The 27437-nt window shown below is 40.8% G+C and overlaps 1 protein-coding gene across 1 annotated transcript in view; it reads right to left on the bottom strand.

Annotated features, from left to right (window-relative positions):
* HGD (homogentisate 1,2-dioxygenase) overlaps positions 1 to 27437 on the bottom strand; it is a 49295-nt gene that overhangs the window by 18816 nt on the left and 3042 nt on the right. The window contains exons 2-5 of the mRNA XM_059163942.1: positions 24986 to 25057; positions 24087 to 24175; positions 20108 to 20213; positions 796 to 855 (exon numbers count right to left, since the gene is read on the bottom strand). Of these exons, the coding sequence (XP_059019925.1) occupies positions 796 to 855; positions 20108 to 20213; positions 24087 to 24175; positions 24986 to 25057 (327 nt within the window). The remainder of the gene's footprint in view (positions 1 to 795; positions 856 to 20107; positions 20214 to 24086; positions 24176 to 24985; positions 25058 to 27437) is intronic.

Raw genomic sequence — 27437 nt, 5'->3', positions numbered from 1 at the left:
TTTTAGATCACATTATAGTTGTTACAAGCTATTCCAGAATATTGTTTATGTTCACACTTCTAACAACTATAGCTTTTAGATCTTTCCATAGATTTTATGACTCAGTGCATTGATAAGGAAGCATATATGTTACTTACTATAAAACCAAATTTGTTTTTTAGTATTTTTATCATTGTATTTCAATAGGATCAACTTCTTTGTAATTTTATATAATTTATTTTATTCATTTAAAAATACAAGCTTTACCAGGCTATTAAAGGAGTCCATGGAAAGGGAAATAAGCCCTAAGTGACTGCTCACTACAGAGAAAGAACAGAGGGTTGACAGAGGGAGGTGGGTAGAAGATGGACTGGATGGGTGATGGGGATTAAGCAGGGCATTTGTTGTGATGAGCACTGGGTGTTGTATGTAAGGAATGAATCGTTGAACTCTACTCCAGAAACCAATAGTGCATTGTATGGTAACTAACAAAATTTAAAAAAAAAAAGGGGAGGGGGAGGAAGGCTCAGAATCCCTGTTGTAGCCCAAAACAAAGAAACCAGAGACAGGTAAATGCTCAATTTCCATTGGCCATTCAGAGGTTGTAAATCGCTCACCAGTGCCCTTGGTGTCCTCAGCCATTTGGTGCCTGTAAATAAGACATCCCTGGCCAGCCCTGGAAGCAGGGGCAGGTGGTGCTGTCTCTGCTGCCTACCTCTGAGTTGGCTGCCGCTTGGCATTCAGCCGGCCAATGGCTGGATCACTCACCAGGGAAGAAAGGAGAGCAGAGGGAAGGCGTGGATGGTATTGACTTACGCTCACGAAATCCACCTTCTTCTGGGATGCTTTTGGAATCTCAAACGGTTTCCATCGAAGCTGGGGAAAAAAACACATGTAACAAGTAAATTATTTTAGAAAGGGAAGACATAGACCTTCTAAATAAATAACATCAGTTACACAGGGAAAGGATGGCAAGTCATCCTGTGTGACTCCGATTGCTTGTAATTTTGTTGTTCTGAAATTAATAATTACTCATTATTTCCTAAAGGGTCTCTGGATGTGTGTATGTGTGTGTGTTTAATCCGTGTGTGTGTGTGTGTGTGTGTGTGTGTGTGTATTTTTCATTCTTTAGCACTTTAAATTTTAAAAAAAAAAGATCATTGCTTCTTATTTCAGAAGCTGTTTGTTTTCTTTAACATTTTGCTCAGGCACATCGGTGAGTTTTGACTGATGCTGCTTTTTATGCTATTTATAATCGGCTCCCTTTCCTGGCATTGCCCGCCTCTCTGTGTGGGCTCCTGACACTGCAGGGGAAGGTTCTACTTCTACTTCCAGCCTTGGGAGTTTTGAATTATTTCTTTAAGAGAAAGAAAAAGCACCCAACTGAGGTTGGATTTAGTAAATGCTGTACCGGGTTCCATTTCTTCAGCAAACCCCACATTTGTCCCCAGGCTGCCTGGCAGTTCAGTTTAAATCACAACAATCTTTAATTTAATAACGAAATGATCTAAGGAAGTAGGGAGAAAAATCAGCAGTCGAGGACCTGCCAGAAGTATGTCAGCCCAGGACTTATTAATCAACCTGGCAGCTGGCACGCCCCAGCCAGCCTCGCAGCAGATAAACCCCAGGACATCTCATGCCCTGGCCTGTGCCCCCATGGCCGACTCCACTGGCCGTGGCACCCAGTCAGTGCAGGCAAGTCAGGCCTTCCCTAGGTCATGGGGCTTGGCTCATTTTATATCCCAGAAAGGCAGCTGAGTGGGAGAGGAAGCGGCAAGTGGGAAAAGTGGCACTGGGATTATTCTGCCTCTCTGACATACATAGTCAGGTGGCGGTCTTCATTTTTTAAAAGCCAAACAGGATGATCTCATCCTGGGACTACTTAAAAAGGACATAAAATGTTGGCTTGAAAAAACGTTGTTGAAATCGTGCCTCAGAAAGAAGGAAAAGGTTTAGAGGCATCTGGATGGCTCAGTTGGTTAAGCATCCGAGTCTTGATCTCAGCTTAGGTTTTGATCTCAGGGTCATGAGTTCAAGCCCCAAGGGAAAAAAAAAAAAAAAAAAAAAAAGGAAAAGGTTTAGGGTTAATTCCATTAAAGGTGATATTTCCTGGGAGGGAGGGGACCCTGAGAGCAAGGATCTGGGAAAGGGTTTCTCTGCCTTGGCACTTTTGACATTTGCACTGCATAACTCCTTGTTGTGTGGCTGTCCTGTGTTGTAGGATATCTAGCAGCATGCCCTGACCACTACGCACTAGATGCCACTAGCACTACCCCAAGCTGTAAGAACCAAAAATGTCTCCAGACATTGTCACATGTCATCTGAGGGACAGTTTTTCCCTGGTTGAAAACCACTGACTTAGGAGGGTGATCCCCTGACATCAGGAAGGGCCACAGCTAAGCACTGCCAGCTTTTTTGAGAGGAAGTTCTAGTCTCGTACTAATCACCACATACTGCTTCCCTCTATGTTAGCAGTGTGCAGTTTGTACAGCCAGGAAGATTGTCTGGAAGACTAGACTACCTAAAGTCTTGGTCCCAAGAAGAGTCATTGGTCTAGTTTCCCAATGGAAGGGATTTAAGCATCAGATCAACGGTTGCCTGAGCAACATCTTAGACCTTTCCAGAGGTTCTGAAGCTGGTTACTCATGAGAATTACCCAGAAGGACTTTGAGACCCAAGACTAAATTAAATCAGAATCTGTTCTGTATTTTATAAGAGCTTTATTTTATAAACGGTCTACTAATGGGACAGCTACATTTTTTTAAAAAATTTTTTTAAAGGTTTTATTTATTTATTGGACAGAGAGAGAGAGAGACAGAGATCACAAGCAGGCAGAGAGGCAGGAAGAGGCAGAGAGAGAAGCAGGCTCCCCGTCGAGCAAGGAGCCCGATGCGGGGCTCGATCCCAGGACCCTGATCATGACCTGAGCTGAAGGCAGCGGCCCAACCCACTGAGCCACCCAGGCGCCCCGGGACAGCTACATTTTAAGAACCAGCAGACCCAGCCAGAGATTCTGTGATTCTTTTATTGCTAAACTAAGCATCATATACAGAAAAGTCCTCCCCGTCAACCAATCAAAAAATTAATCAGTCAACTAAATTGTGGTATCTTTGGCCGGATATGGCAGCGACATGCTAGCTACTAAGTAGCAAGGATATTTAAATAGCACCAGCATAAAGATTTACAAACCTAAGGAAAAAAGGAGAACAAGAAAAGAGAAGGGGAGCCTGGGTAGCTTAGTTAAGTGTCTGACTTCGGGTTTCCCTCAGGTCATGATCTTTGAGTCCAGCCCTCTATAGGGCTCCGTGCTCAGCAGGGTGTCTACTTCCCCTCTCCCTTTCCTTTGCCTTTCCCCCTATCATGCACACACACTCTCTTTCTCAAATAAATCTTTTTTAAAAAGAGAGAGAAAGAAAAGAAAGAAAGAAAGAGAAGAAATTCTAGTAATAGGAGAAGCACTGCCTGATTTGTTGTATACGCCTTTGTATATCTTCCTGAAATTGAAATATCTGTTGAGGGTGGAAAAAAGTCCTAAATCCCAAAGAAGAGATTTGTCTTCTGTGAGTGGGAAAAACTAAGTCAGAGAGGCTGAGAGGTTGGTTTGGCTGGTTTTTGCTGGTTAGTTTTTTAGTTTTCTATAGCACATCAACCTTCAAGTCATGAGGAAAGAGCCAGGGTTGTCGGATGGACAGGCCCTACATGATGATGTAGAGAGCATGCCTTCAACAGGACCCACACACTAGATGAGGCAGTGGTCTTGAATAATCTTCTCTAATGCAAAAATGATACCCTTCAAATGATGGAGATGGTATAGAGAAAGAAGTAAGTTATCAGCTGGGTCTGACAGCAGCAGATTATACAAGTTCTATATTCAGTGCATTATGAAGGGTAGTAAAAACCCAAGCTGGTTCTGATAAATCCTTGACTCACAAGAAGCCAGCTTTTGATCTTTGGGCAAGAGATTTTTGTCAGGAACTTTGGTGTGATATGTTGTGGAATGTGAGGAGGGAGATGAAATGTGAGGGGAGATGAAAACCAGGAAGAACCCATGAAGCAGAGAGGAGAAACATCTCCTGCTAAAGCCAGATGTTCAGTTTAATTGCATGCTGTGGAGCAGTAACCTCTGATCCACAGCCAGCCCAAGCGGGGCTGTGCATTGGGCTGAGCCAGGAATGAGATGTGGGTCCTGCTACTGCCTCTGTTTCCATTTATTCTGTGACCTCAGACAAGTCAAGTCATTTTGTCTTTCTTGATTGTATTTTTTTCTTACATGTAACAATGGGGTGTTGGAGGAAACTATAATTCCAGAATTCTCTTCAGAGAAGAGCTTCTAAGAGTGACAAAGGATGCTTGTTAGTTGATTTAGTCCTATAACTTTTTCAAAAGTTTTTAAAATTCATACTATATATTATTGCTAAATAACCCTTCACAAGGAATTTAATTATTAAACATTTCAAAAATAATGAAATCAATTATAGTACTCAATGTAGTATCTTGGCAATAGAGGATATTAATAAATTTCTGTTGAATGATTGAATGAATGAATAAATGTAAGGCACCAAGAACCCTGCTAATATCTCAAAGAATAAGACTAAAAAAAATTTGTGGGATTATCTGTGGTCAAGTGACGTTCTGGCAATAGTAAATTGGGAAATGTTTCTAAAAGTCCAAAGAATTTTTCTAGAATTTAACTCTAGAATGTAAGTCTTTAGGTATGTGAAAAACCCTCACTTCTTCTATATCCTGATTTTCTGTGTAGTTTTTCTATCAACTGTTGAGAGATGTTGAAGTTTCTAACTATAATTATGGATTTATCTATTTCTTTCACTTCTATCATTGCTTCACACATTTTGTGGCTGTATCCTACAAATTCCATTGGAAAATAAACTTTTACTTACCAGAAATGAGGTGGTTAGAAATAATTTGGAAAGCATTTTCAAGGGACTACCAAGTTAGAATTAAAAAAATTTTAGGGTGGGGTGCCTCGGCAGCTCAGTGGGTTAAAGCCTCTGCCTTCGGCTCAGGTCATGATCCAGGGTTCTGGTATCAAGCCCCACATTGGGCTCTCTGCTCAGCGGGGAGCCTTTTTCCTCCTCTCTCTCTCTCTCTGCCTGCCTCTCTGCCTACTTGTGATTTCTATCTATCAAATAAATAAAATCTTAAAAAAATTTTTTTTAAGGTTACTGGAGAAAAACAGAATCAGTGGCAACATTTAATGATCAGGATTTAAAATGCATGCTCAGTAATGAAAAAGAAATTAGAGAATTGGTCTCAGTATTTCCAGAGTCAGAAGATCGGGAGTTGGACTGGATGATCTGAGTATCACTTTCAACACTAAGATTCTTTAATTTACTGAAACTCCCTCCCAAATGGCCTTGGACTCAACTAGATTAGATGAGTTAGATACTCTGAACAATAATGGCTGACTAAAGTAGACATATCATTAGAAGCCGATATCACCTAAGAATTTGGAAGTAACTAAGAATTTGTAGTGACCACAATGTGTGAGCAATTATTAGCAGTAACTATGGCTAGGAGAGGCCCAGGGTAATCCCACTACAGTGAGTTTAAGTACAGACTCAAAAAGCTGTGTGTATGTGTGGGGGGTGAATAAAATAAAACAGTGGCTCACTGCATTCTTCAGCAAATCTAGTAATTTAAGAGGAAAGCCAGCATGATTTGTGGAGAGAAATGAGGCTTTGAGTGACCCATTGGAGTTCTTCAAAGTAATAGGCAAGAACACAGTTAAGGAGGATGCAAGTCACTATACTTTATTCAGACTTTCAAAAGTCTTTCATGAAAAGAAAACAGATGAACATATGGGAAGGGGGAAGAAAAGGAGAGATGGAAACAAACCATAAGAGACTCTTAACAATAGAGAACAGACTGAGGGTAGATGGAGGGAGGTGGTTGGGGGATGGGTAGAAGGGTGCCGGGTATTCAAGAGGGTTTGCGTTGTGATGAGCCCTGGGTGTAGTATGTAAATGGGGAATCACAGAACTCTACTCCAGAAACCAGTACTGCACTGTACGTTAACAAACTAAAATTTAAATGAAAAAAGTCTTTCATCAAGCTACAAAAAAGGTAACTCTTCATTGGATTTGAATAACATTTTTTCACAAATAGAAACCTGGATTCCCATTTGAGTATAAAACTAAGAGCATTACATCCATTACTTAGATCCTAGCATAGAGCATGAAACATAATAGTAAATATTTGTTGGATGACATTTAATTCTCACGACAACCTTCTGAGATACCTAGGATTATCATCTCAATTTTAGAAGTGAAAGGACTGATGGTTTAGAGAAGTTTTCTCTACTAAGAACAGAATCCAAGAAGCTCCCAGTTTCTCTTAGTAACCTACAACCTGAGCCTTTATATCCCTGCCTATCTTGTTCTGCTTCCCAAACTATTCATGATCCGCATAGCTTCTAAATGCAGGCTTTGCCTCCCTTAAACGGTCTTGTATTGGTCTTCCAATCTCACCCTTATTTATTACTCCTCCAGTGCTAAGTTGCCCTTGCCCAGTCTGATTCCTGGGACCAGAACCTTGCTAAGGTTCTTGTCCCAGTCTTATTTCTGGGACCAGAACCTTGCTAAGGTTCTTCAGTGTCAACATTCTTATTCAATCCCCTTATATTAATTCATTCAAATGATTTATTGGGGACCTCTCTGTGTGCCAGGTTTAATGTCCCATGCTGGCAGTAAACACTGACAGTCTCTGCCCTCAGGGAAACTGTTACAGAAGACCTTGAAGGTGGAAGTGTGGGCACTTTCTGATAGAAAAACAAGGAAAGGGGGGAGGAGTCAAGATGGCGGAGAAGTAGCAAGCTGAGACTGCTTCAGCTAGCCGGAGATCAGCTAGATAGCTTATCTAAAGATTGCAAACACCTGAAAATCCATCGGCAGATCGAAGAGAAGAAGAACAGCAATTCTGGAAACAGAAAAACAACCACTTTCTGAAAGGTAGGACTGGCGGAGAAGTGAATCCAAAGCGACGGGAAGATAGACCCCGGGGGGAGGGGCCGGCTCCCGGCAAGCGGCGGAGCAACCGCGCACAAAATCAGGACTTTTAAAGTCTGTTCCGCGGAGGGACATCGCTCCAGAGGCTAAACCGGGGCGAAGCCCACGCGGGGTCAGCGTGGCCTCAGGTCCCGCAGGGTCACAGAAGGATCGGGGGTGTCTGAGTGTCGCAGAGCTTGCGGGTATTGGAACGGGAAAGCCGGCTACAGAGACAGAGCCGACAGTAAGCTCGCAGCTCCGTGTTACCTTGAACCGGTCGCAGGCTCGGTGAGCTCGGAGCGCAGCCGGAGGTCAGGCAGACGGGAGTAACTGGGCGCTGTTCTCTGAGGGCGCACTGAGGAGTGGGGCCCTGGGCTCTCGGCTCCTCCAGGCCGGAGACCAGGAGGCCGCCATTTGTATTCCCGTCCTCTGGAACTCTACGGAAAGCGCTCAGGGAACAAAAGCTCCTGAAAGCAAACCCGAGCGGATTACTCACCCCGGCCCCGGGTAAGGGCGGTGTAATTCCGCCTGGGGCAAAGACACTTGAAAATCACTACAACAGGCCCCTCCCCCAGAAGATCAACAAGAAATCCAGCCGAGACCAAGCTCACCTACCAAGGAGTGCGGTTTCAATACCAAGGAGAGCAGCAGAACTCCAGAGGAGGAGAAAGCCAAGCACGGAACTCATGGCTTTTTTCCTGTGATTTTTTTTAGTCTTGCAGTTAATTTAATTTTTTCTTTTTCATTTTTTTTTTTTTTTTTTTCTCGCCTTCGGGTAAAATTTTTTTTTTTTAACTGTTACCTTTTTCTTTTTTAACGATTTTTTACTAGTTTATCTAATATATATATATATATATATATTTTTACATTTTTCTTAGGTGTTTTCTTTTTAAAAAAAAAAAAAAAAAATTCTTTTCTTTTTTTTTTTTTTTTTTTTTTTTTTCTTTTTTCTTTCTTCCTTTTTGAACCTCTTTTTATCCCCTTTCTCCCCACTCACGATTTTGGATCTCTTCTAATTTGGCTAAAGCATATTTTCCTGGGGTTGTTGCCACCCTTTTAGTATTTTACTTGCCCCTTCATTTACTCTTATCTGGACAAAATGACAAGACGTAAAAATTCACCACAAAAAAAAGAACAAGAGGCAGTACCGAAGGCTAGGGACCTAATCAATACAGACATCGGTAATATGTCAGATCTAGAGTTCAGAATGACAATTCTCAAGGTTCTAGCCGGGCTCGAAAAAGGCATGGAAGATATTAGAGAAACCCTCTCGAGAGATATAAAAGCCCTTTCTGGAGAAATAAAAGAACTAAAATCTAACCAAGTTGAAATCAAAAAAGCTATTAATGAGGTGCAATCAAAAATGGAGGCTCTCACTGCTAGGATAAATGAGGCAGAAGAAAGAATTAGTGATATAGAAGACCAAATGACAGAGAATAAAGAAGCTGATCAAAAGAGGGACAAACAGCTACTGGACCACGAGGGGAGAATTCGAGAAATAAGTGACACCATAAGACGAAACAACATTAGAATAATTGGGATTCCAGAAGAAGAAGAAAGTGAGAGGGGAGCAGAAGGTATACTGGAGAGAATTATTGGGGAGAATTTCCCCAATATGGCAAAGGGAACAAGCATCAAAATTCAGGAGGTTCAGAGAATGCCCCTCAAAATAAATAAGAATAGGCCCACACCCCGTCACATAATAGTAAAATTTACAAGTCTCAATGACAAAGAGAAAATCCTGAAAGCAGCCCGGGAAAAGAAGTCTGTAACATACAATGGTAAAAATATTAGATTGGCAGCTGACTTATCCACAGAGACCTGGCAGGCCAGAAAGAGCTGGCATGATATTTTCAGAGCACTAAACGAGAAAAACATGCAGCCAAGAATACTATATCCAGCTAGGCTATCATTGAAAATAGAAGGAGAGATTAAAAGCTTCCAGGACAAACAACAACTGAAAGAATTTGCAAATACCAAACCAGCTCTACAGGAAATCTTGAAAGGGGTCCTCTAAGCAAAGAGAGAGCCTACAAGTGGTAGATCAGAAAGGAACAGAGACCATATACAGTAACAGTCACCTTACAGGCAATACAATGGCACTAAATTCATATCTCTCAATAGTTACCCTGAATGTGAATGGGCTAAATGCCCCTGTCAAAAGACACAGGGTATCAGAATGGATAAAAAAACAAAACCCATCTATATGTTGCCTCCAAGAAACACATTTTAAGCCCGAAGACACCTCCAGATTTAAAGTGAGGGGGTGGAAAAGAATTTACCATGCTAATGGACATCAGAAGAAAGCAGGAGTGGCAATCCTTATATCAGATCAATTAGATTTTAAGCCAAAGACTGTAATAAGAGATGAGGAAGGACACTATATCATACTCAAAGGGTCTGTCCAACAAGAAGATTTAACAATTTTAAATATCTATGCCCCCAACGTGGGAGCAGCCAACTATATAAACCAATTAATAACAAAATCAAAGAAACACATAAACAACAATACAATAATAGTAGGGGACTTTAATATTCCCCTCACTGAAATGGACAGGTCATCCAAGCAAAAGATCAGCAAGGAAATAAAGGCCTTAAATGACACACTGGACCAGATGGACATCACAGATATATTCAGAATATTTCATCCCAAAGCAACAGAATACACATTCTTCTCTAGTGCACATGGTACATTCTCCAGAATAGATCACATCCTCGGTCCTAAATCAGGACTCAACCGGTATCAAAAGATTGGGATCATTCCCTGCATATTTTCAGACCACAATGCTCTAAAGCTAGAACTCAACCACAAAAGGAAGTTTGGAAAGAACCCAAATACATGGAGACTAAACAGTATCCTTCTAAAGAATGAATGGGTCAACCGGGAAATTAAAGAAGAATTGAAAAAAATCATGGAAACAAATGATAATGAAAATACAACGGTTCAAAATCTGTGGGACACAACAAAGGCAGTCCTGAGAGGAAAATATATAGCGGTACAAGCCTTTCTCAAGAAACAAGAAAGGTCTCAGGTACACAACCTAACCCTACACCTAAAGGAGCTGGAGAAGGAACAAGAAAGAAACCCTAAGCCCAGCAGGAGAAGAGAAATCATAAAGATCAGAGCAGAAATCAATGAAATAGAAACCAAAAAAACAATAGAACAAATCAACGAAACTAGGAGCTGGTTCTTTGAAAGAATTAATAAAATTGATAAACCCCTGGCCCGACTTATCAAAAAGAAAAGAGAAAGGACCCAAATAAATAAAATCATGAATGAAAGAGGAGAGATCACAACTAACACCAAGGAAATACAAACTATTATAAGAACATACTATGAGCAACTCTACGGCAATAAATTTGACAATCTGGAAGAAATGGATGCATTCCTAGAAACATATAAACTACCACAACTGAACCATGAAGAAATAGAAAGCCTGAACAGACCCATAACCAGTAAGGAGATTGAAACAGTCATTAAAAATCTCCAAACAAACAAAAGCCCAGGGCCAGACGGCTTCCCGGGGGAATTCTACCAAACATTTAAAGAAGAACTAATTCCTATTCTCCTGAAACTGTTCCAAAAAATAGAAATGGAAGGAAAACTTCCAAACTCATTTTATGAGGCCAGCATCACCTTGATCCCAAAACCAGACAAGGATCCCACCAAAAAAGAGAGCTATAGACCGATATCCTTGATGAACACAGATGCGAAAATACTCAACAAAATACTAGCCAATCGGATTCAACAGTACATTAAAAAGATTATTCACCAAGACCAAGTGGGATTTATTCCAGGGCTGCAAGGTTGGTTCAACATCCGCAAATCAGTCAATGTGATACAACACATCAATAAAAGTAAGAACAAGAACCATATGATACTCTCAATAGATGCTGAAAAAGCATTTGACAAAGTACAACATCCCTTCCTGATCAAAACTCTTCAAAGTGTAGGGATAGAGGGCACATACCTCAATATCATCAAAGCCATCTATGAAAAACCCACCGCAAATATCATTCTCAATGGAGAAAAACTGAAAGCTTTTCCGCTAAGGTCAGGAACACGGCAGGGATGTCCATTATCACCACTGCTATTCAACATCGTACTAGAGGTCCTAGCCTCAGCAATCAGACAACAAAAGGAAATTAAAGGCATCCAAATCGGCAAAGAAGAAGTCAAATTATCACTCTTCGCAGATGATATGATACTATATGTGGAAAACCCAAAAGACTCCACTCCAAAACTGCTAGAACTTATACAGGAATTCAGTAAAGTGTCAGGATATAAAATCAATGCACAGAAATCAGTTGCATTTCTCTACACCAACAGCAAGACAGAAGAAAGAGATATTAAGGAGTCAATCCCATTTACAATTGCATCCAAAACCATAAGATACCTAGGAATAAACCTAACCAAAGAGACACAGAATCTATACTCAGAAAACTATAAAGTACTCATGAAAGAAATTGAGGAAGACACAAAGAAATGGAAAAATGTTCCATGCTCCTGGATTGGAAGAATAAATATTGTGAAAATGTCTATGCTACCTAAAGCAATCTACACATTTAATGCAATTCCTATCAAAGTACCATCCATCTTTTTCAAAGAAATGGAACAAATAATTCTAAAATTTATATGGAACCAGAAAAGACCTCGAATAGCCAAAGGGATATTGAAAAAGAAAGCCAACGTTGGTGGCATCACAATTCCGGACTTCAAGCTCTATTACAAAGCTGTCATCATCAAGACAGCATGGTACTGGCACAAAAACAGACACATAGATCAATGGAACAGAATAGAGAGCCCAGAAATAGACCCTCAACTCTATGGTCAACTAATCTTCGACAAAGCAGGAAAGAATGTCCAATGGAAAAAAGACAGCCTTTTCAATAAATGGTGCTGGGAAAATTGGACAGCCACATGCAGAAAAATGAAATTGGACCATTTCCTTACACCACACACAAAAATAGACTCAAAATGGATGAAGGACCTCAATGTACGAAAGGAATCCATCAAAATCCTTGAGGAGAACACGGGCAGCAACCTCTTCGACCTCTGCCGCAGCAACATCTTCCTAGGAACAACGCAAAAGGCAAGGGAAGCAAGGGAAAAAATGAACTACTGGGATTTCATCAAGATCAAAAGCTTTTGCACAGCAAAGGAAACAGTTAACAAAATCAAAAGACAACTGACAGAATGGGAGAAGATATTTGCAAACGACATATCAGATAAAGGACTAGTGTCCAGAATCTATAAAGAACTTAGCAAACTCAACACCCAAAGAACAAATAATCCAATCAAGAAATGGGCAGAAGACATGAACAGACATTTCTGCAAAGAAGACATCCAGATGGCCAACAGACACATGAAAAAGTGCTCCATATCACTTGGCATCAGGGAAATACAAATCAAAACCACAATGAGATATCACCTCACACCAGTCAGAATGGCTAAAATCAACAAGTCAGGAAATGACAGATGCTGGCGAGGATGCGGAGAAAGGGGAACCCTCCTACACTGTTGGTGGGAATGCAAGCTGGTACAGCCACTCTGGAAAACAGCATGGAGGTTCCTCAAAATGTTGAAAATAGAACTGCCCTATGACCCAGCAATTGCACTATTGGGTATTTACCCTAAAGATACAAATGTAGTGATCCAAAGGGACACATGCACCCGAATGTTTATAGCAGCAATGTCCACAATAGCCAAACTATGGAAAGAACCTAGATGTCCATCAACAGATGAATGGATCAAGAAGATGTGGTATATATACACAATGGAATACTATGCAGCCATCAAAAGAAATGAAATCTTGCCATTTGCAACAACATGGATGGAACTAGAGCGTATCATGCTTAGCGAAATAAGTCAAGCAGAGAAAGACAACTATCATATGATCTCCCTGATATGAGGAAGTGGTGATGCAACATGGAGGCTTAAGTGGGTAGAAGAATAAATGAAACAAGATGGGATTGGGAGGGAGACAAACCATAAGTGACTCTTAATCTCACAAAACAAACTGAGGGTTGCCGGGGGGAGGGGGTTGGGGAGAAGGGGGTGGGATTATGGACATTGGGGAGGGTATGTGATTTGGTGAGTGCTGTGAAGTGTGTAAACCTGGTGATTCACAGACCTGGGGATAAAAATATATGTATATAAAAAATATATGTTTATAAAAAATAAAAAAAAATAAAAAAAAAAAAAAGAAAAACAAGGAAATAGGTAAGTGAAATGACTTTGGAAGAGAAATGTTCCCTCGGGAATAAGTCTTGGCATACAGCCTATTAACATTCTTATATATGGAAAATAAGAGATACCCACAATGAAATAATCTAGTTTTCAGAAAATAGCAACATCTTTCCAAGGAGTGAAACGCAAGTTGATGGAGATTTACTGTTAAAGGAGCCAGCAAGCTATCCAAAAGGGCTGAACAGAGAGCAACCTGTTCTCTAATACTTTTGGCAAACACCAGTGAATGCCTTTAGGAAAATGCAATCTAGTCTGTTTATAGAATGATGGGATCTGAGCTCTCAAGGAGTTAATTCAACAAGTATTTGTGGTTCTACTATTTGGAAGAAGACATGTGCTGAACACAGCAGGTCATATGAAGATGATGAGACATATTCTTAAATACCCTGAGAAATACATATAGGGCTCAAGGAAGAAAGTGGTCTTTAAGATGAATCATAAATTATGGGTGGGATTTGGATGGGTGAATATTTATAAGGAAAAAAGAGAAAATACCAGATAGGTGAAAGAGCACAATGTACTGAGGCAGGTATTGCCTCAGGTATTAGGGTATTGCCCTGAAATGGTAAAAGTTCCAGTATGGCTGGTGGGTAGGGCACATGGAAGAGAGTGGAGGGTTTGAAAGATATGATGGTAAATTAGTGCTCTTGATTGCTTATCTTGGACACCTGCACAGGAAGAAGAGAGGGAAGTCAACCTTTGAAGGCTTTGGGATGTTGAGGAGAAAGGATTGTATTTAGCCATAGATGATTTATGATAGTAAAAATGGAAACACTCTAAGTATCTGACAGTAGAATAATTGTCTTATAAACATATATTGGATTATAAAGCCAAGTTAAAAATTCCCTGTACTCAAGAAGTTTAAAAAAGACATGGGAAAAGGCACAAAATATGATGTTTAAATTAAAAAAAAAAAAAAAAACCTACGAGGTAAAACTGTATTACAGCCTGACTTTCATTAGAGTAAATATATACATAACTGATTTTTTTTAAATTGAAGTATAGTTGACACACAATGTGACATTAGTTTCAGATGTACAACTTAGTGATTTGACAAGTCTATACATGATGCTATGCCCACCACAAGTGTAGCTACCATCTGTCACCATGCAGTGCTATTATAATATTATTGACTGTATTCCCCATGGTGAGCCTTTTATCCCAATGACCTATTAATTCCATAACTGGGAGCCTGTATCTCCCCCTCCCTTTCCCATTTTGCACATCTCCGCACCCCACCCCCTCCCCTCTGGCAACCATCAGTTTGTTCTCTGCATTTATGGGTCTGTTTCTACTTTTGATTTGTTTGTATAAATGATTTCTAAAACAACATTAATATACGATTATTTACAGCCCTTCCTCTGCCCTTCCCTGCTTCTTTGGAAAACTCCAATTTGCCCATCCTCATGCCTTCCTCTCAAATCTTGTGAACTCCAGCCTCCATGCAGATCCATGTTTCACGTGTGAATCTCCTAGGAAAGGGGATCGGAACCTACACCAAAAGTTCATTCTCCAGGGGCAGAAAAGAGCAGGATGAGGAGGAGGAGAATGAGGAGGAGGAGGAACCAGGCTGTGAATCATATGAGGGGCTGAGGAGCTTGGGAAGATGCGCTGTGAAATGAGAGAGGACTTGGGTGTGAGATGGCTGGAGTCCGGGGGAATTGGGGAAAGGGGAGTTTACCAAGTGTTCTTGTAGGTCATGTATTGGGTATTCTTTAGTGTTCTCAGGAGAAACAAATGAAGATTGGAATTATTCTCAATTACTTTTGGTTTCTGGCTGCATGGGACCCCAGATCTTATTTACAATGTTAAAAAAAAAAAAAAAAAAGACTAGAAAGAAGGATACGGAAACATTTCAAGTGGTTATAACTGCATTGATGGGATTATTGGGCATTTACACTCTTTTTTTTTTTTTAATTTTATTTATTTATTTGACAGAGAGAAACCACAAGTAGGCAGAGAGGCAGGCAGAGAGAGGGGGAAGCAGGCTTCCCGCTGAGCAGGGAGCCTGATATGGGGCTCCTCGATCCCAAGACCCTGAGATGATGACCTAAGCTGAAGGCAGAGACTTAACCTACTGAGCCACCCAGGAGCCCCCAGGCATTGACATTCTTATTTTAAGTTTTGAATAGAAACATATTAATAGTGGGGAGTGCATTATTGTTGTTTAAAGAAGATACAGTTTCAATAGGGTAGTTTGGGCAGGCTCAACTATGAAGGGTTGAGAGATGAGTGGGAGTGATAAAATGGATTTAGATTTCTTTCTTAGAAATCTGGTGTGAATAGGAGAGGCTTAGTCAAAAGCTTTAAAGAAGTGGGAAATCCAGGACATTTTTGGAGAGAGGGGGCTTTTAGGGGTAGTGGAACTGAATAGTTTGACAAATTAAACAGCAAATACCCTGGAAGGGTGTATTTTTAGGAAGCATTTTTGGTAATTTGCATGTCCTAGAGGAAAAGGGAATTTTATGGCTTGGTCTTTAATTAGCTATGAGGTGTTTATCACTTGGTCCAAATTATACTGGTTGAGAACTAAGAGATAATTTCCTTAGCTGAGTCTTAACTGGCTTCAGTCTGACTTTCTGAAAGTCAAAAAGTTAGGGATTTAGTAATAAGAAAGATAAACTTTAAAGGACTCTGATCTTTAGAGAGGAATGCTGATTCAGGAATGCTAATTGAAATCTGCAAAATCACAGTTAAACTCGTTGTAGATTTGTTTGTTAGATTCTGAGATTCCAGAAGTTAGAGGAAAGTACATGATGAACAAAATTAGGTGTATTTCTTATGTGAGATATTAATGGATTGAACTTGTTATGTCCATAGGCTGAATCTAAATACACTCAAAAAGATGTTTGTTTGTTTCAAAAAGAGTTTTCATTAATTCTTAGACAATTGATTAAATATATGCTAAGAGGAAATAAAGGTTTTGGGAACATCATCCTCAGTCTTCCTGGCAATGTATCAAAGGTGACAGTGATGATAGCATACCCCATGATGCTCTCCTGAAGGAAATATTAGGTGATTTTCAAGTCTTCAAATTCCCAGAGATGACTAATTTGGGGAGTTGGTGAAACTGGTGAATTATCTATTTTGGTTTATGACAGGTGAAGACATACCTATGATACAGGCTTCAACAGAGAAGGACTGTCAGATGGGTACCCAAATATAATTTTCTGAGACTTTCCTGATGAGAGTCTAGCGTCCATATTTGGAAGAGGTTATGAGAGGGGTGAAGTGATGAATGCAGATTGCTGTGGTTATTAATGAAGCATAAAATTGGAAAGAGATATTAACTTGTCAAGAAGGTGTAAATGAAAAGACAAAAGAATCGACGTAGCATGAACAGCCAGGATGTGTGCATCAGGGCAAAGGAAGCTGGACAGCAGGGGAGGTAAGTCACAGGACAAGAGGATAATAAACCATTACCTTGGCAGAGTGGTTGCTCACAGAGACAGTGTTGAGTTCTGGGGCACGGCTGTCCCAAGGTGTGTGAGCACAAGGTCATAAATGGAAAGAAGGGAAATAATGGGGAAGAAATTCACTTGGTGGCCATCGTAAAGACTGTGTTTGAAGAAATTCAAAACTGGAGAAAGGTAACAAGTCGGAGGAGAAGTGCAAAGGGAGGCTGGAATGGGAAACACAGGGAAGGAGAAAAAACAAATGTATATTTAGTATCTACTAGAAAGCAAGCAGAAACTGTTGGTGCAACTCTTTTGATGCCTCTGCAGTAACTCAGGCTTTTCAACACAGTTAACTCAAACTTCCCTCTCAAAGTGTGTGTTAACTAGTTACGAAACAATAAAAGAACATGCAAAAATGGCATACTTGACTCTTGCCTATGAGAGACTTCCATTTTCTCCTTTGTTAATCTACATCATTTGAGTTTTTATTAAGAATTCATTGCTTTTATAACAAGACAAAACCAGAAAAATTCTATCAGGGTGAGGTTAGCTTCCATGGATAACCTACCCGTACTACAAAATAATTACTGTAAAGGGGTGTATTCATGTTAAATAAAATGTATCTATAATAGTCATAGAAATAATAATATATTAAAAACATGAGCATGTTACTTCTCACCCTCACAGGAAACACATCACACTCACATTTTCCTTAAAGGTCAGACTTAAAACCTGACTCCTACCCCAAATAAATTATACAAACATAAGTGTGGCTCCACTGTTGGCTGTACATCATAAAAAAATCTATGAAGTTGTATTAAGGTTATAGAGGCTTTGATGACTGGTGTGGATGATATGAGTAGTCAGGGGCACTGAAATTTCCCACTCTGCCTTATTTACCACTAATTATTTGGTAGTTATCATAAGAGCCCCATGGGGGATGTCTGGGTGGCTCAGTTGGTTAAGCATCTGCCTTTGGCTCAGGTCATGATCCCAGGGTCCTGGGATCAAGCCTCTCACTGAGCCCCTCATTGAGCCCTGCATCTGGCTTCTTGCTCAGTGGGGAGCCTTCTTCTCCCTTTCCTTCTGGCAGTCTCCCACTGCTTATGCTCTCTCTCTGTGTCAAATGAATAAATAAATTCTTAAAAAAAATAAAGTCCCCACAATTTGAATTCCTGAATATTTACCTATGGCCTTTCCCTGCAATCCTTCTTATAGTCTAGCTCAACTTGTATAGTTAGTTCTCCAATTCAGTGTACATAAGAATTACCATACAGAATGGCATACACAAAACCACGTATCCTATAATTTGTGGGTAAGTCAAGGGATTTTTCAGAGATAATGTTGTTTGTACTTAATTTTTGTCTTACTTGCTGATTCTACAACCACCCTATTCCTTTGTATAGTATGAGATTTGGCTCCACAGGAGAGGGCTAGCAGAAATTTAATTGGGTATTCCCTTATGCTGCCTGAAGAAAAGAATAGGGAAAATCCTTGTGACTCATACACCCTCTCAATCATCCAAAATTAGTATATATATTAAATGCCTAATTTATTTAGTTTAACCAGGAATCCTATCAAAGTACAAGTATCCCTCCTTTATATTTTCTAATAGAATATAGAGCTCCATTATTAAGCAATCAGGTCTATCTATTGGTCAAAAACAAACAAGCATGACTATTATAACTTTAAAAGAGGAATTAGCAAATTTGAGATGTAAGGCATTGAGGAATCCGGGAGATTCCCAGAGAATAAGCAGTGACTTTGGATAGAATGATTTATGGCCCTTTACAAGGTGAGTGGGGAACTAGATGGTTAAATGAAGATGGTCTGCCAGGGGCATTCTTAACCTGAGGGTGGGAGAGAAAGTGGTCAGACTGGCCTGGAATAGGAAGCCAGGTGAGACTCAAGGATGAGGTGAAGACAAGAGTCTCCACGTTGGTGGTGCAAACTGTGGTCTGCACAAGAGCCCTGACTGGAGGAAGCAGAAACGGACAGGAGCTGAAAGCTGGATTTTGGGACTTGGTAGGCATGGTGCTTGCAGGGTTGGGGGCTGGTGCAGGGACTGACCTTTTCCCATATGCTGAGAGGCAAAAATAGGCCAGTGGTGAACAGGGAGGATGTTGGCTTCGTGCATTAAACTTCACACAAGTTTAAGGGGCAGTCATTTAGACAACATATCTTATTTTCAAAATGGCTATGAGACGGCTAACATTTTAAGTTGTTAACTCACATTTGGCTTTCACTCTGAAGGCCTCCCTTCTGTCCCTGCTGGAGAGAAGTAGGTAGCACTCAGGTACACAGTTCTCTGAGATTTCCATAATTAGGAGAGGTGGAGCAGAGCAGGAAATCAAAAGTGACTATGATTATGCTGGCTTTTGTTAAGCATTTACGGGAAAGGGATTTGTAGGTATAGATGTAATGTCTTGGTAAACAAAGAGGAGGCATCAGATTTCTGTGGGCTGTGGGAAGGAGAGAATGAGAGAGAGAGAGAGAGAGAGAGAGAGAGAAATGAATGGGTAGCTGATGGGTCTGTGTGGAATTTGAATACCAAGAAGAGTCTTGAACCTGTACCCAGCAGCTCCAAGTAGGAGGGAAGAGTTGTGTGTCTTACCTGGGACAACAGAACCAAAATTGGACTGGCAGATGACTCCATGCCCAAGCCTCTGCCTGATGACAGCAGAACAATGCGCATCTCAACATTACCCAGGGAGGGAGGACCAACCAGCAAGGCCCAACCCCTACTCCTACTTTGGCATTGTTTAAAACCAGTGATTCCTAGGCAAGACTGACATGAAGTTGTTTTCTGCCAATTTGGCAGAGAGGGACTTCAGAATAAAAAAATAATATAAAATGAATAAACACATTGACCTGAATATAAAATTCAAGGTTTTATACTCGATATTATATTGCTTCCTTTAAGTGATTATATCAACATGGCTGTATCCGAGCCCTGGGTCTTGCCTCTTATGTGCCAAGCACAGTGTGAAGCACGTTCACACCTGTTCTTTCATCCCAACAGCACTGCATGGCAGATGTAATCACCTCGGTGTAGAGTTGAAACACGGTTGTTCAAAGACCCAGCAGGTAAGTGGGGGAGTGGGGATGCAAACCCGGGTCTGTTTTGCTTCCTGCATTATATACCTGTTATCTGTGGCGTGTCCCTAAGCTGGACAAAGGGGGTATACTGGAGTTCTCAAAGGTAAAAAAACAAAAACAGATCTCAGTCCACTATAGTATTGAATCTCTCTCATTACCGAAAGCAGAGTAAATAAACACACACACACACACACACACACTCGTGCACGTGAATAGTCAATTCCAAAATTCCCACCCAAGTCTGAGCAAAAGAACAGATACACTTTAATATTGATATTTTTTCAATGTCTAATTTCTCAAAGACCCAAGTTTGACTTAAATATTTGTAATCAAGGTTTTGGATACATGGCATGTGCCAACGCACAGGACCAGTTTACCTGGTTAGGGTCGGGGTCAACTTCATCCCAGTTGTGAGTGATATGGCCTTGGTCGATGGATTCAAAGGGCTTGTGAGACACTGAAGGTAGAATCCTATACAGCCAACTGGGAGAAAACAAGGACACATAAGCCTTAGGGTGGTGTTATGAGGGATAGGCAAACTGGCTCAGGAAGTACGATCCAGAAGGTGCTCAAGTCAACGATTTGTGGGCTTTAATGTGAGAAACAATGACACAGCATTACTTCTTAATAGCCATTGCTGCTCATAGCCACTGGCCTTTTCCCACCTTTCCACTCTACCCATCACTCTTCAAACTGAGGCTCCTGGCTCTTGTGGCTCCCATGCTAACAAAAAATGAAGCATTGTCTTTCCCAATGACAATTACAAAGGAAGGGGAAAAGTACCTTGAGGGATAAGTGTACAGGAAAATCCATAGAAAAACATCAGTGTGTATATGTCATTGGATACTAATTCTTACTCTGGAAAGTGAGGACAATGAATCCTACAAAGATTGAGAGTATATGGGTAGTTTCTTTGCTATTTTTGAGAAATTAAAAAAAATTATAACAGTAATATATGCTATTGGTAGAGATAATTTAAGTAATTCAAATTCCCTAAGCGTAAATGGGTCCTTCAATTTCTCTTTCAATTTCTTCAGATCCAATTACCAGCAGCATCAGAGCTTACCAATGTTCCTGTGTATTCTCATATATCACTAGTGCATATATAAACAAAATTGCCAAATCATTGTACCACTTTGTTCTCAAAACAATAATGAGTGAGAGTGACTGATAACTCAAGTCTTCAGAAATATGGGGTATTATTTTTTTTTAAAGATTTTATTTATTTATTTGACAGACAAGTAGGCAGAGAGTCAGGCGGAGAGAGGGGGAGAAGCAGGCTCCTTGCTAAGCAGAGAGCCCGATGCGGGGCTCGATCCTAGGACCCTGGGATCATGACCTGAGCTGAAGGCAGAGGCTTTAACCCACTGAGCCACCCAGGAGCCCCTGGGGTATTATTAAAAATAATTTTGGCCTTATAGGTAACAAATAGTATCTCATTTTTATTTTGTATTTCCTTTATTATGAGTTAAGGTCGAGAATCTGTATGTTTATTGGTCCTTTGTAATTTTACTATGAGTTACTTGTGTCCTTTACCGTTTTTCTATTGGTTTTTTTTTTATATTAATTTGTAAGATGTTTAGGAAATTAACACTCTGTACTCCAACATCGTAAGATCTGTGCATATATTCTTATAGTAAGTATATTTGTAATTTTGTTTTCTTTTTTCTTTCCTCTCTTCCTCCCTCCCTCCCTTCCTTCCTTTTCAAGTTTTATTATCTGTATACATAAGGCCTGAGACAAAGATCCCCCTGCCAGGACCCAGACCTCAGGCTTCCGGAAGAGAAGAAGACTGATGCAGAAGTCTTGAAGGACACCAGGAGAACTGTCCAGAAGTCGAGAGGGACTCTGAAACTCGCTAAGCGGGACCCATGTCTTTTCAGAGGCCATCACTCTGGCAGTGTACAGAATGATAAGAAGCACTACCTCTGACAATGGAAGACCAGACCTCCTTGAACAGGCTGTGGCCCCTTAAGCCCTATGTCAGTCTACTTCAAGGGCTGGAGTCTGCCTGGCCCCACAATGAACCATTGGGGAGATAAAAGGGGTAGATTTGTCTAGTGTCCATTTGATTCCTCCACTTTTAAATGATATGACCTTAGACCTTGGACTTCAGGCTATGAATAAACTGAGTTTCTGCAGCTTCCAGTAGTGTCTAGAGTTAAGGGAATGTATGTATATCTTAGAAGCAACTGTGTGATCCTGAGCAAGTTACAAAAATTCCCTAATCCTGTTTCTTATCCTTATCTCCTAGGATTGCAAGGATTCAGCTTCTGTATCTAGAATGACTCACACACAGTAGGTGCTCACTTACTAGATATAAGTTGAATTGTCTGCCTATCCCTAATCATCCAGGTTTTTATCATGGTCCAGATTTTCCACATTATCTGTATTGACTCTCCCCTCTCAGTACCTAAGGGCTCAGCTAACTAATCAGATAAAAATTAACCCTTGGTGGTTGTAATCTCTGATAGTTTTGTGAGAACCCACCACTCTGTGGTTTAAAGGAGTAGTGACTCACTCTAAGAATGCCAGGCTTGCTCACCTATGGAGGGAGCTGGTTCTTTCTTTCCACTTGGGATTTTGAGCATTTTCACAAAATTATTGTGGATACCTTTGCAGAGTTCTAAACAGATGGGTGAGCCAGGCCTAGTGTCCCTTATTTTTTAGCTGTTTACAAAACTCCCCAGGCAGCACTACATTGCCCTGGACAGAGATTTAATTCTGATTCAAGGAAAGGTGCCAGCTTCTTAATGAAATGCCAACAGCTCCTTTTCAGCCTCCTGGAACAGAGCTAAGCTCCTGCTGGCTGAAGATACCGCTGAATAATGGGGGTAGACAGCAGAATCTGGAGTCCAGGTGTCCCATTAGCGAATGGGCCATAAAATCAAGAACATAGTCATGGAGGCTAGGTTGTCATAAATTAGAACGGACAGAAATTGTCAGTGTGCTTACCTTACCTTGACTGTTTGGGATTGTAGAGAAAGAGAGAGATGATTAAATGGCAATAGACTTAACCCCCAATTTTGGGAAGTATGAGAAACTCTCTCTTCTTCTCTCCATGCCCATAGTTATGAAGAGAGAAGCAATATTGATATGGACACGATAGCATAGCACTTGCCATAGTTCACACTGAGTTCTCTGACACAACCTAGAGATGCCCTGTACTGCGGGAAAAACTCAGCTATGGCAACAGTAATGATGATCAGGAAAATTAATGTTCATTGAGCACTCACTGTGTGCCAGGCAATGTGCTCAGTATTTTATAGGCATTCTTTCCTTTAATCTTCACCACAACTATGAAATAGGTACTATCATTATCTCTTTTACAGATGAGGAACTAGAGGCTCTGGGAGGGTAGATGACTTGCCCAAGGTCACCCAGCTGAAAAGAGAAGGAGGCAGGATTTAAACTCAGGGGACCTTACCCCAGAGTGGGCATAATCAACCACCAAAGAGAACCACCTTTTTTATTTGCGGTCCATTGTGCTGTTGTACTGGTTATCTCTTCTGCTTCTCAGGAGGAGTCTGTGGAGGTATACCCAGTCCTTCCCACTAAGCAGTACCAGACCAACTGCCCTCATCCCAGATCTCCAATATCAGGAGCAGCCCTCTTCACAGAGGCCCTAGCCTGATATTCCTATAATTTGACACTACTCGTTTAAGCCATAGCACTTACTGCCTCCCTAAACCACACATCTATTGCATTCAACCTGCCCCATGGGAGTCAGTCAAGGGAATGAGTTCATTGACCTGGCTTGTGGGATTAGAGCAAACATAGAAAATGACACATTGTGCTAATGAATGTGCTTGGTTTCCAATAAAGGCAAATTCCAAAGAGTAAAACCTTATTAATTCAAACCACAAGGGGCCATAATACTTGAACTTTCAACTGCCCAAGTTTAGTTATACAATATTTTTATGCAAAGAATATAATACTTCATCTTCTAGAGAAGGTATACTGAATCATCTATAATTCTGAGTTAACCATTATTTAAAAAAAAAAAAATCAAGTAAACCAAAATTGGAAACTCAACCGGACAGTTTATTGAGGGCATTCTCTTAGGGGAAGGACAGTTTATTAGGGACATTTTCTTCTGAATGTAAGTGAGAATTTATAAATGGAGCTGGACGTGTGTGTTTTCCAGACTCCATGCAACCAGTCTCTCACTTTCTTCCACCAGTCACTTGATACTAGCTGGAGATGAGGCCCATGCCTTGATCTCACCCAGAGCACAGCCTGTGAAGAGCAGAATTTTTGGCAGCCGTGTAAGGCTATGGCCCAGCGTAGGAGCCAGCACTAAGTACTAGTCATAAATCCCACAGTCTGCAGGTCAGAATTATCCTAATACTGTACCTTCTTTTATTTGTGCTCCGTGGACAAGTGAAAGCAGATCCTGAGAGCTGCTCAGCATACAGATTGTAAGGGCAGACTTGAGGATTGTTCTAAAACAAAGGAGGCAGTAGACAACATCACTTCAATCAGAAAACCATCCCAACCTTCCCACCAAGCAATTCAGTGGGGGCATTTTGTCCTGGATGGGGACGCTCTGGAGCACTGCACATGACCATCCCTAACCCATACACATACTTTTTGTAGCAAATGTTTAGGTGACTTTCCCCTTGGTTAGAAAAGTGAAACCTGCATAATGTAGAACATTTATAAAATATAACCTGTTATCTCACCATCCAGAAATAACCCAATGTTAACACACTGGTATATTTCCTTCCATTCTTATCCTTCAAGATGGGGATCCTGTGATGAATGATGTGTGTAGCCCTATAATGATCACACCTTTTTATTTTAGAGCAAATATTTATATCATGAGCATTTTTTCATGCTGTAAAATATTCTTCAAAATTTTCAAAAAAAATTTTTGTTTGCCATATTTTTGCTCTTGTAACCAACACTAGGGTAAACATCTTTGTGAATACATTTTTAGGACTGGTTATTTTCTTATCACTGTCATATCTCCGGCTGTTCAAAGGGACTTTAAGGAAGTCCTCTTAACATTGAGCCTCCTGAAAGTCCTAGAGTTAGTCTCACTATTTCAGATTGGGTGCTTTCCCATAAGTAGTCACCACCCTGCTTTAATCTTTGTATTGTCACTGTTCTGTATCCTAACTGTCTTAAAGATTTGTGAAACTCCTAGACAATCTCAGGAACAATGGTGGGTGGAGGTGCTTTGGCCTGAGGGCTATTTATTCATTCCTACAATTCAGAGCTCTCTGAGCTAATATTCTATTCATTCATACCTGTCCTTCTGGCAGGGCACCTGGGCAGCGAGGGTCTTCCGAGGCACACTCGTTCCCAAATCCAGGAATGTACTGCATATGACAAAGACACAAAAGCTATCATTAACAGGATTAAAAGAGCATGTCACAACATTGATAGTCTAAATGAAAGTAAGAATTTCCATATGGACATGTGTTTGTGTATGATGTTCATATAGAATATGTTTTCTTTTGTCTCAGCATGTGGGCCATTCAGGAAAGGAAATAAGCTCTATGTGAATTTTAAAGACCACCAATCTATTGGGAGAAGACTGAAGCATATTGCATAGACTCTCCACCCTTAGCTGTACTTAGTTGATTTATGGGCTTGTTCTTAACGATCCCACTCCAAGAACAACTTATTTCTTTTTTCCAGCAGGAAGTTCTGGAGAAGGGAGATAACTCAGGCATCCTGTCATCTCCAGATTCTTGGGATCTTGCTGGGCCTGAATGGCAACCTCCCTGAGTAGGGAGCCCCATTCCCCTCCACACTCTGAAATAAGCAGCCATGAAGAGGCAATACGGATCCAATCTACAGCAAACCCTTATTATCTGGTTCACCTATGGAACACTTGTGTATATATTTCTATTTTTGTGATACATGAAAACACATTTGAAGATATGAGAGGCTTTCAGGAGGAGTGTCAGACCAAGCATGTCTACCATGGTACCATGGCAACTACTTGAGTGCCAGCTTTTTACTTTGTACCCAGAGGGGAAAAAAGTTAGGGACTTTCTTAACAAAGCAAAGTATGGGAGCCCCTGCATTTACTCTTACAACACTTAACACACCTGTGAGTTCTTGTTCACTGTCTGGCTTCTCTGTCAGTTGATAAGACCCATGGAATCTGTGACTAGAACAGTCCTATTTACCTGTGTGTGCTCTGTGCCTGGTTTACCAGAAGGTACTCAACAGATATCTATTGTCTGATTTAGCCTTTCCCTTAGAGTCTATTCTGAGTGTATGTGTGATGCTTAAAGTGGGGTTAGAACCCACTCTCCTCTCACTTAAATATATGAAAAAAAAAAAGGCCATTTTCTTCCCAGAGTTGTTCCTAATAAATGTACTTAATTTTAGCCTAGGATAATGCAAGTGCAGCCTTGTTCAGTGAGTGAAATGCCACCATCTGAGCACATGTCTTTAAGAGATATAAGAAGGATGTAAGTGGGTGGAGGGTAAGCCCTCCAGAGTTCTCAGCAGCGTGGAGAAGGATGAGCTGAATGCATTATGCCCGGATGTGTAAGCAATGATCAGGCTGATAACTGCTATATTGGGGAGGAATATCAAATATGAAAAGTTATGACCTAGAAAGCAATGGAAGCGAAATTATTCTTTTTGCCTCCAGACACATTTTTTTTTTTGTATATGTGAAATCTATCAGCACTAAAAACACCGAGTTCTATTATACACAGATAGGTTAACAGCAGCAGCATGCAGTTTGGGCTGATTTCTTGGGGAAATGGCCGAGCATCCAGCATTCCGGCTCTCCACTGAATACAATTTTCTTCTTTCAGAATGGACCTCATGCTCACCGTCAGTGGGATTGAATTTGAGCTGCTGAGAAATGGTAATGATCCCAAATTATCTTCAATTCCGTAGAATGGAATTTTAGACCAGTCTTGTGACTGAAGTCACTGAGCATTACATCGCCTTCACTTTGCTCAACTGCCGTATTGTTTCTCTCTGCAAGAGAGGCAGGGAGGTTTGAGTGCTGAGGAATACGGCAGAACCTTCTCCAGGCATGGGTGGGTTTACTTATTAATACCTTCCCCATTCTTCCCAACTGCTGGTCTCAGAACAGAGTCCAGAGTTATATGTATTTTGGGAACAAGGGAAAAGACACTTAGTATATGTAGTGCTGAAGCATTTGCTTCTGACTGCTTTAAAAAATAGAAAAGAAAGGAGAAAGAACAGCTGGTAGTTTGGAAGGGAGCCACCCAGCTCCGAGAGAGGTGTGAGTTCTGAGCCGGTTTCTGCATCTAAGCTGTGGTGCATTGGCAGAAGAGGAGGCGGAAAATGCTGACTCACTCTCCAGTCAGTCGGCTTTTCTAATCCTCAGAGAGAAGAATTACAGATGAGTTTATTAGAGCTTTCAAATGCTATGTCCCTTACTGCCAAAGGCACCTGACTTGAGGAAGCAGTATTCTGCAGCTGCTTTCCCAAGGCGCCGAGATCAAGGGCAGAATCGGGACTCTGCTTATATCAGCTGTGAAAATCCAAGCGTTCAACAGCAGCTGGTTCAGTGACTGTGTACAAATACACCTTATGCAAGAAGAAAAGAAAATCTAACATTAAGCAAGTGAGTTTGTATGTTTCCTTCAGTCCAGGTTCTTGAATAACTGGACCCATCATAAAAATATGATTTCACTTTTTTTCTGAGAGAATGATCTGAATCTTTTCTAAATGAAAGGGCAGATCACGGGGCTCCAGGTG

The sequence above is a fragment of the Mustela lutreola genome, chromosome 2 (assembly GCF_030435805.1).
Source record: "Mustela lutreola isolate mMusLut2 chromosome 2, mMusLut2.pri, whole genome shotgun sequence".
In the NCBI taxonomy this organism is placed as follows: Eukaryota; Metazoa; Chordata; class Mammalia; order Carnivora; family Mustelidae; genus Mustela; species Mustela lutreola.
Note: the sequence above shows the minus strand (reverse complement) of the source record. Positions and strands in the feature narration are given on the sequence as shown.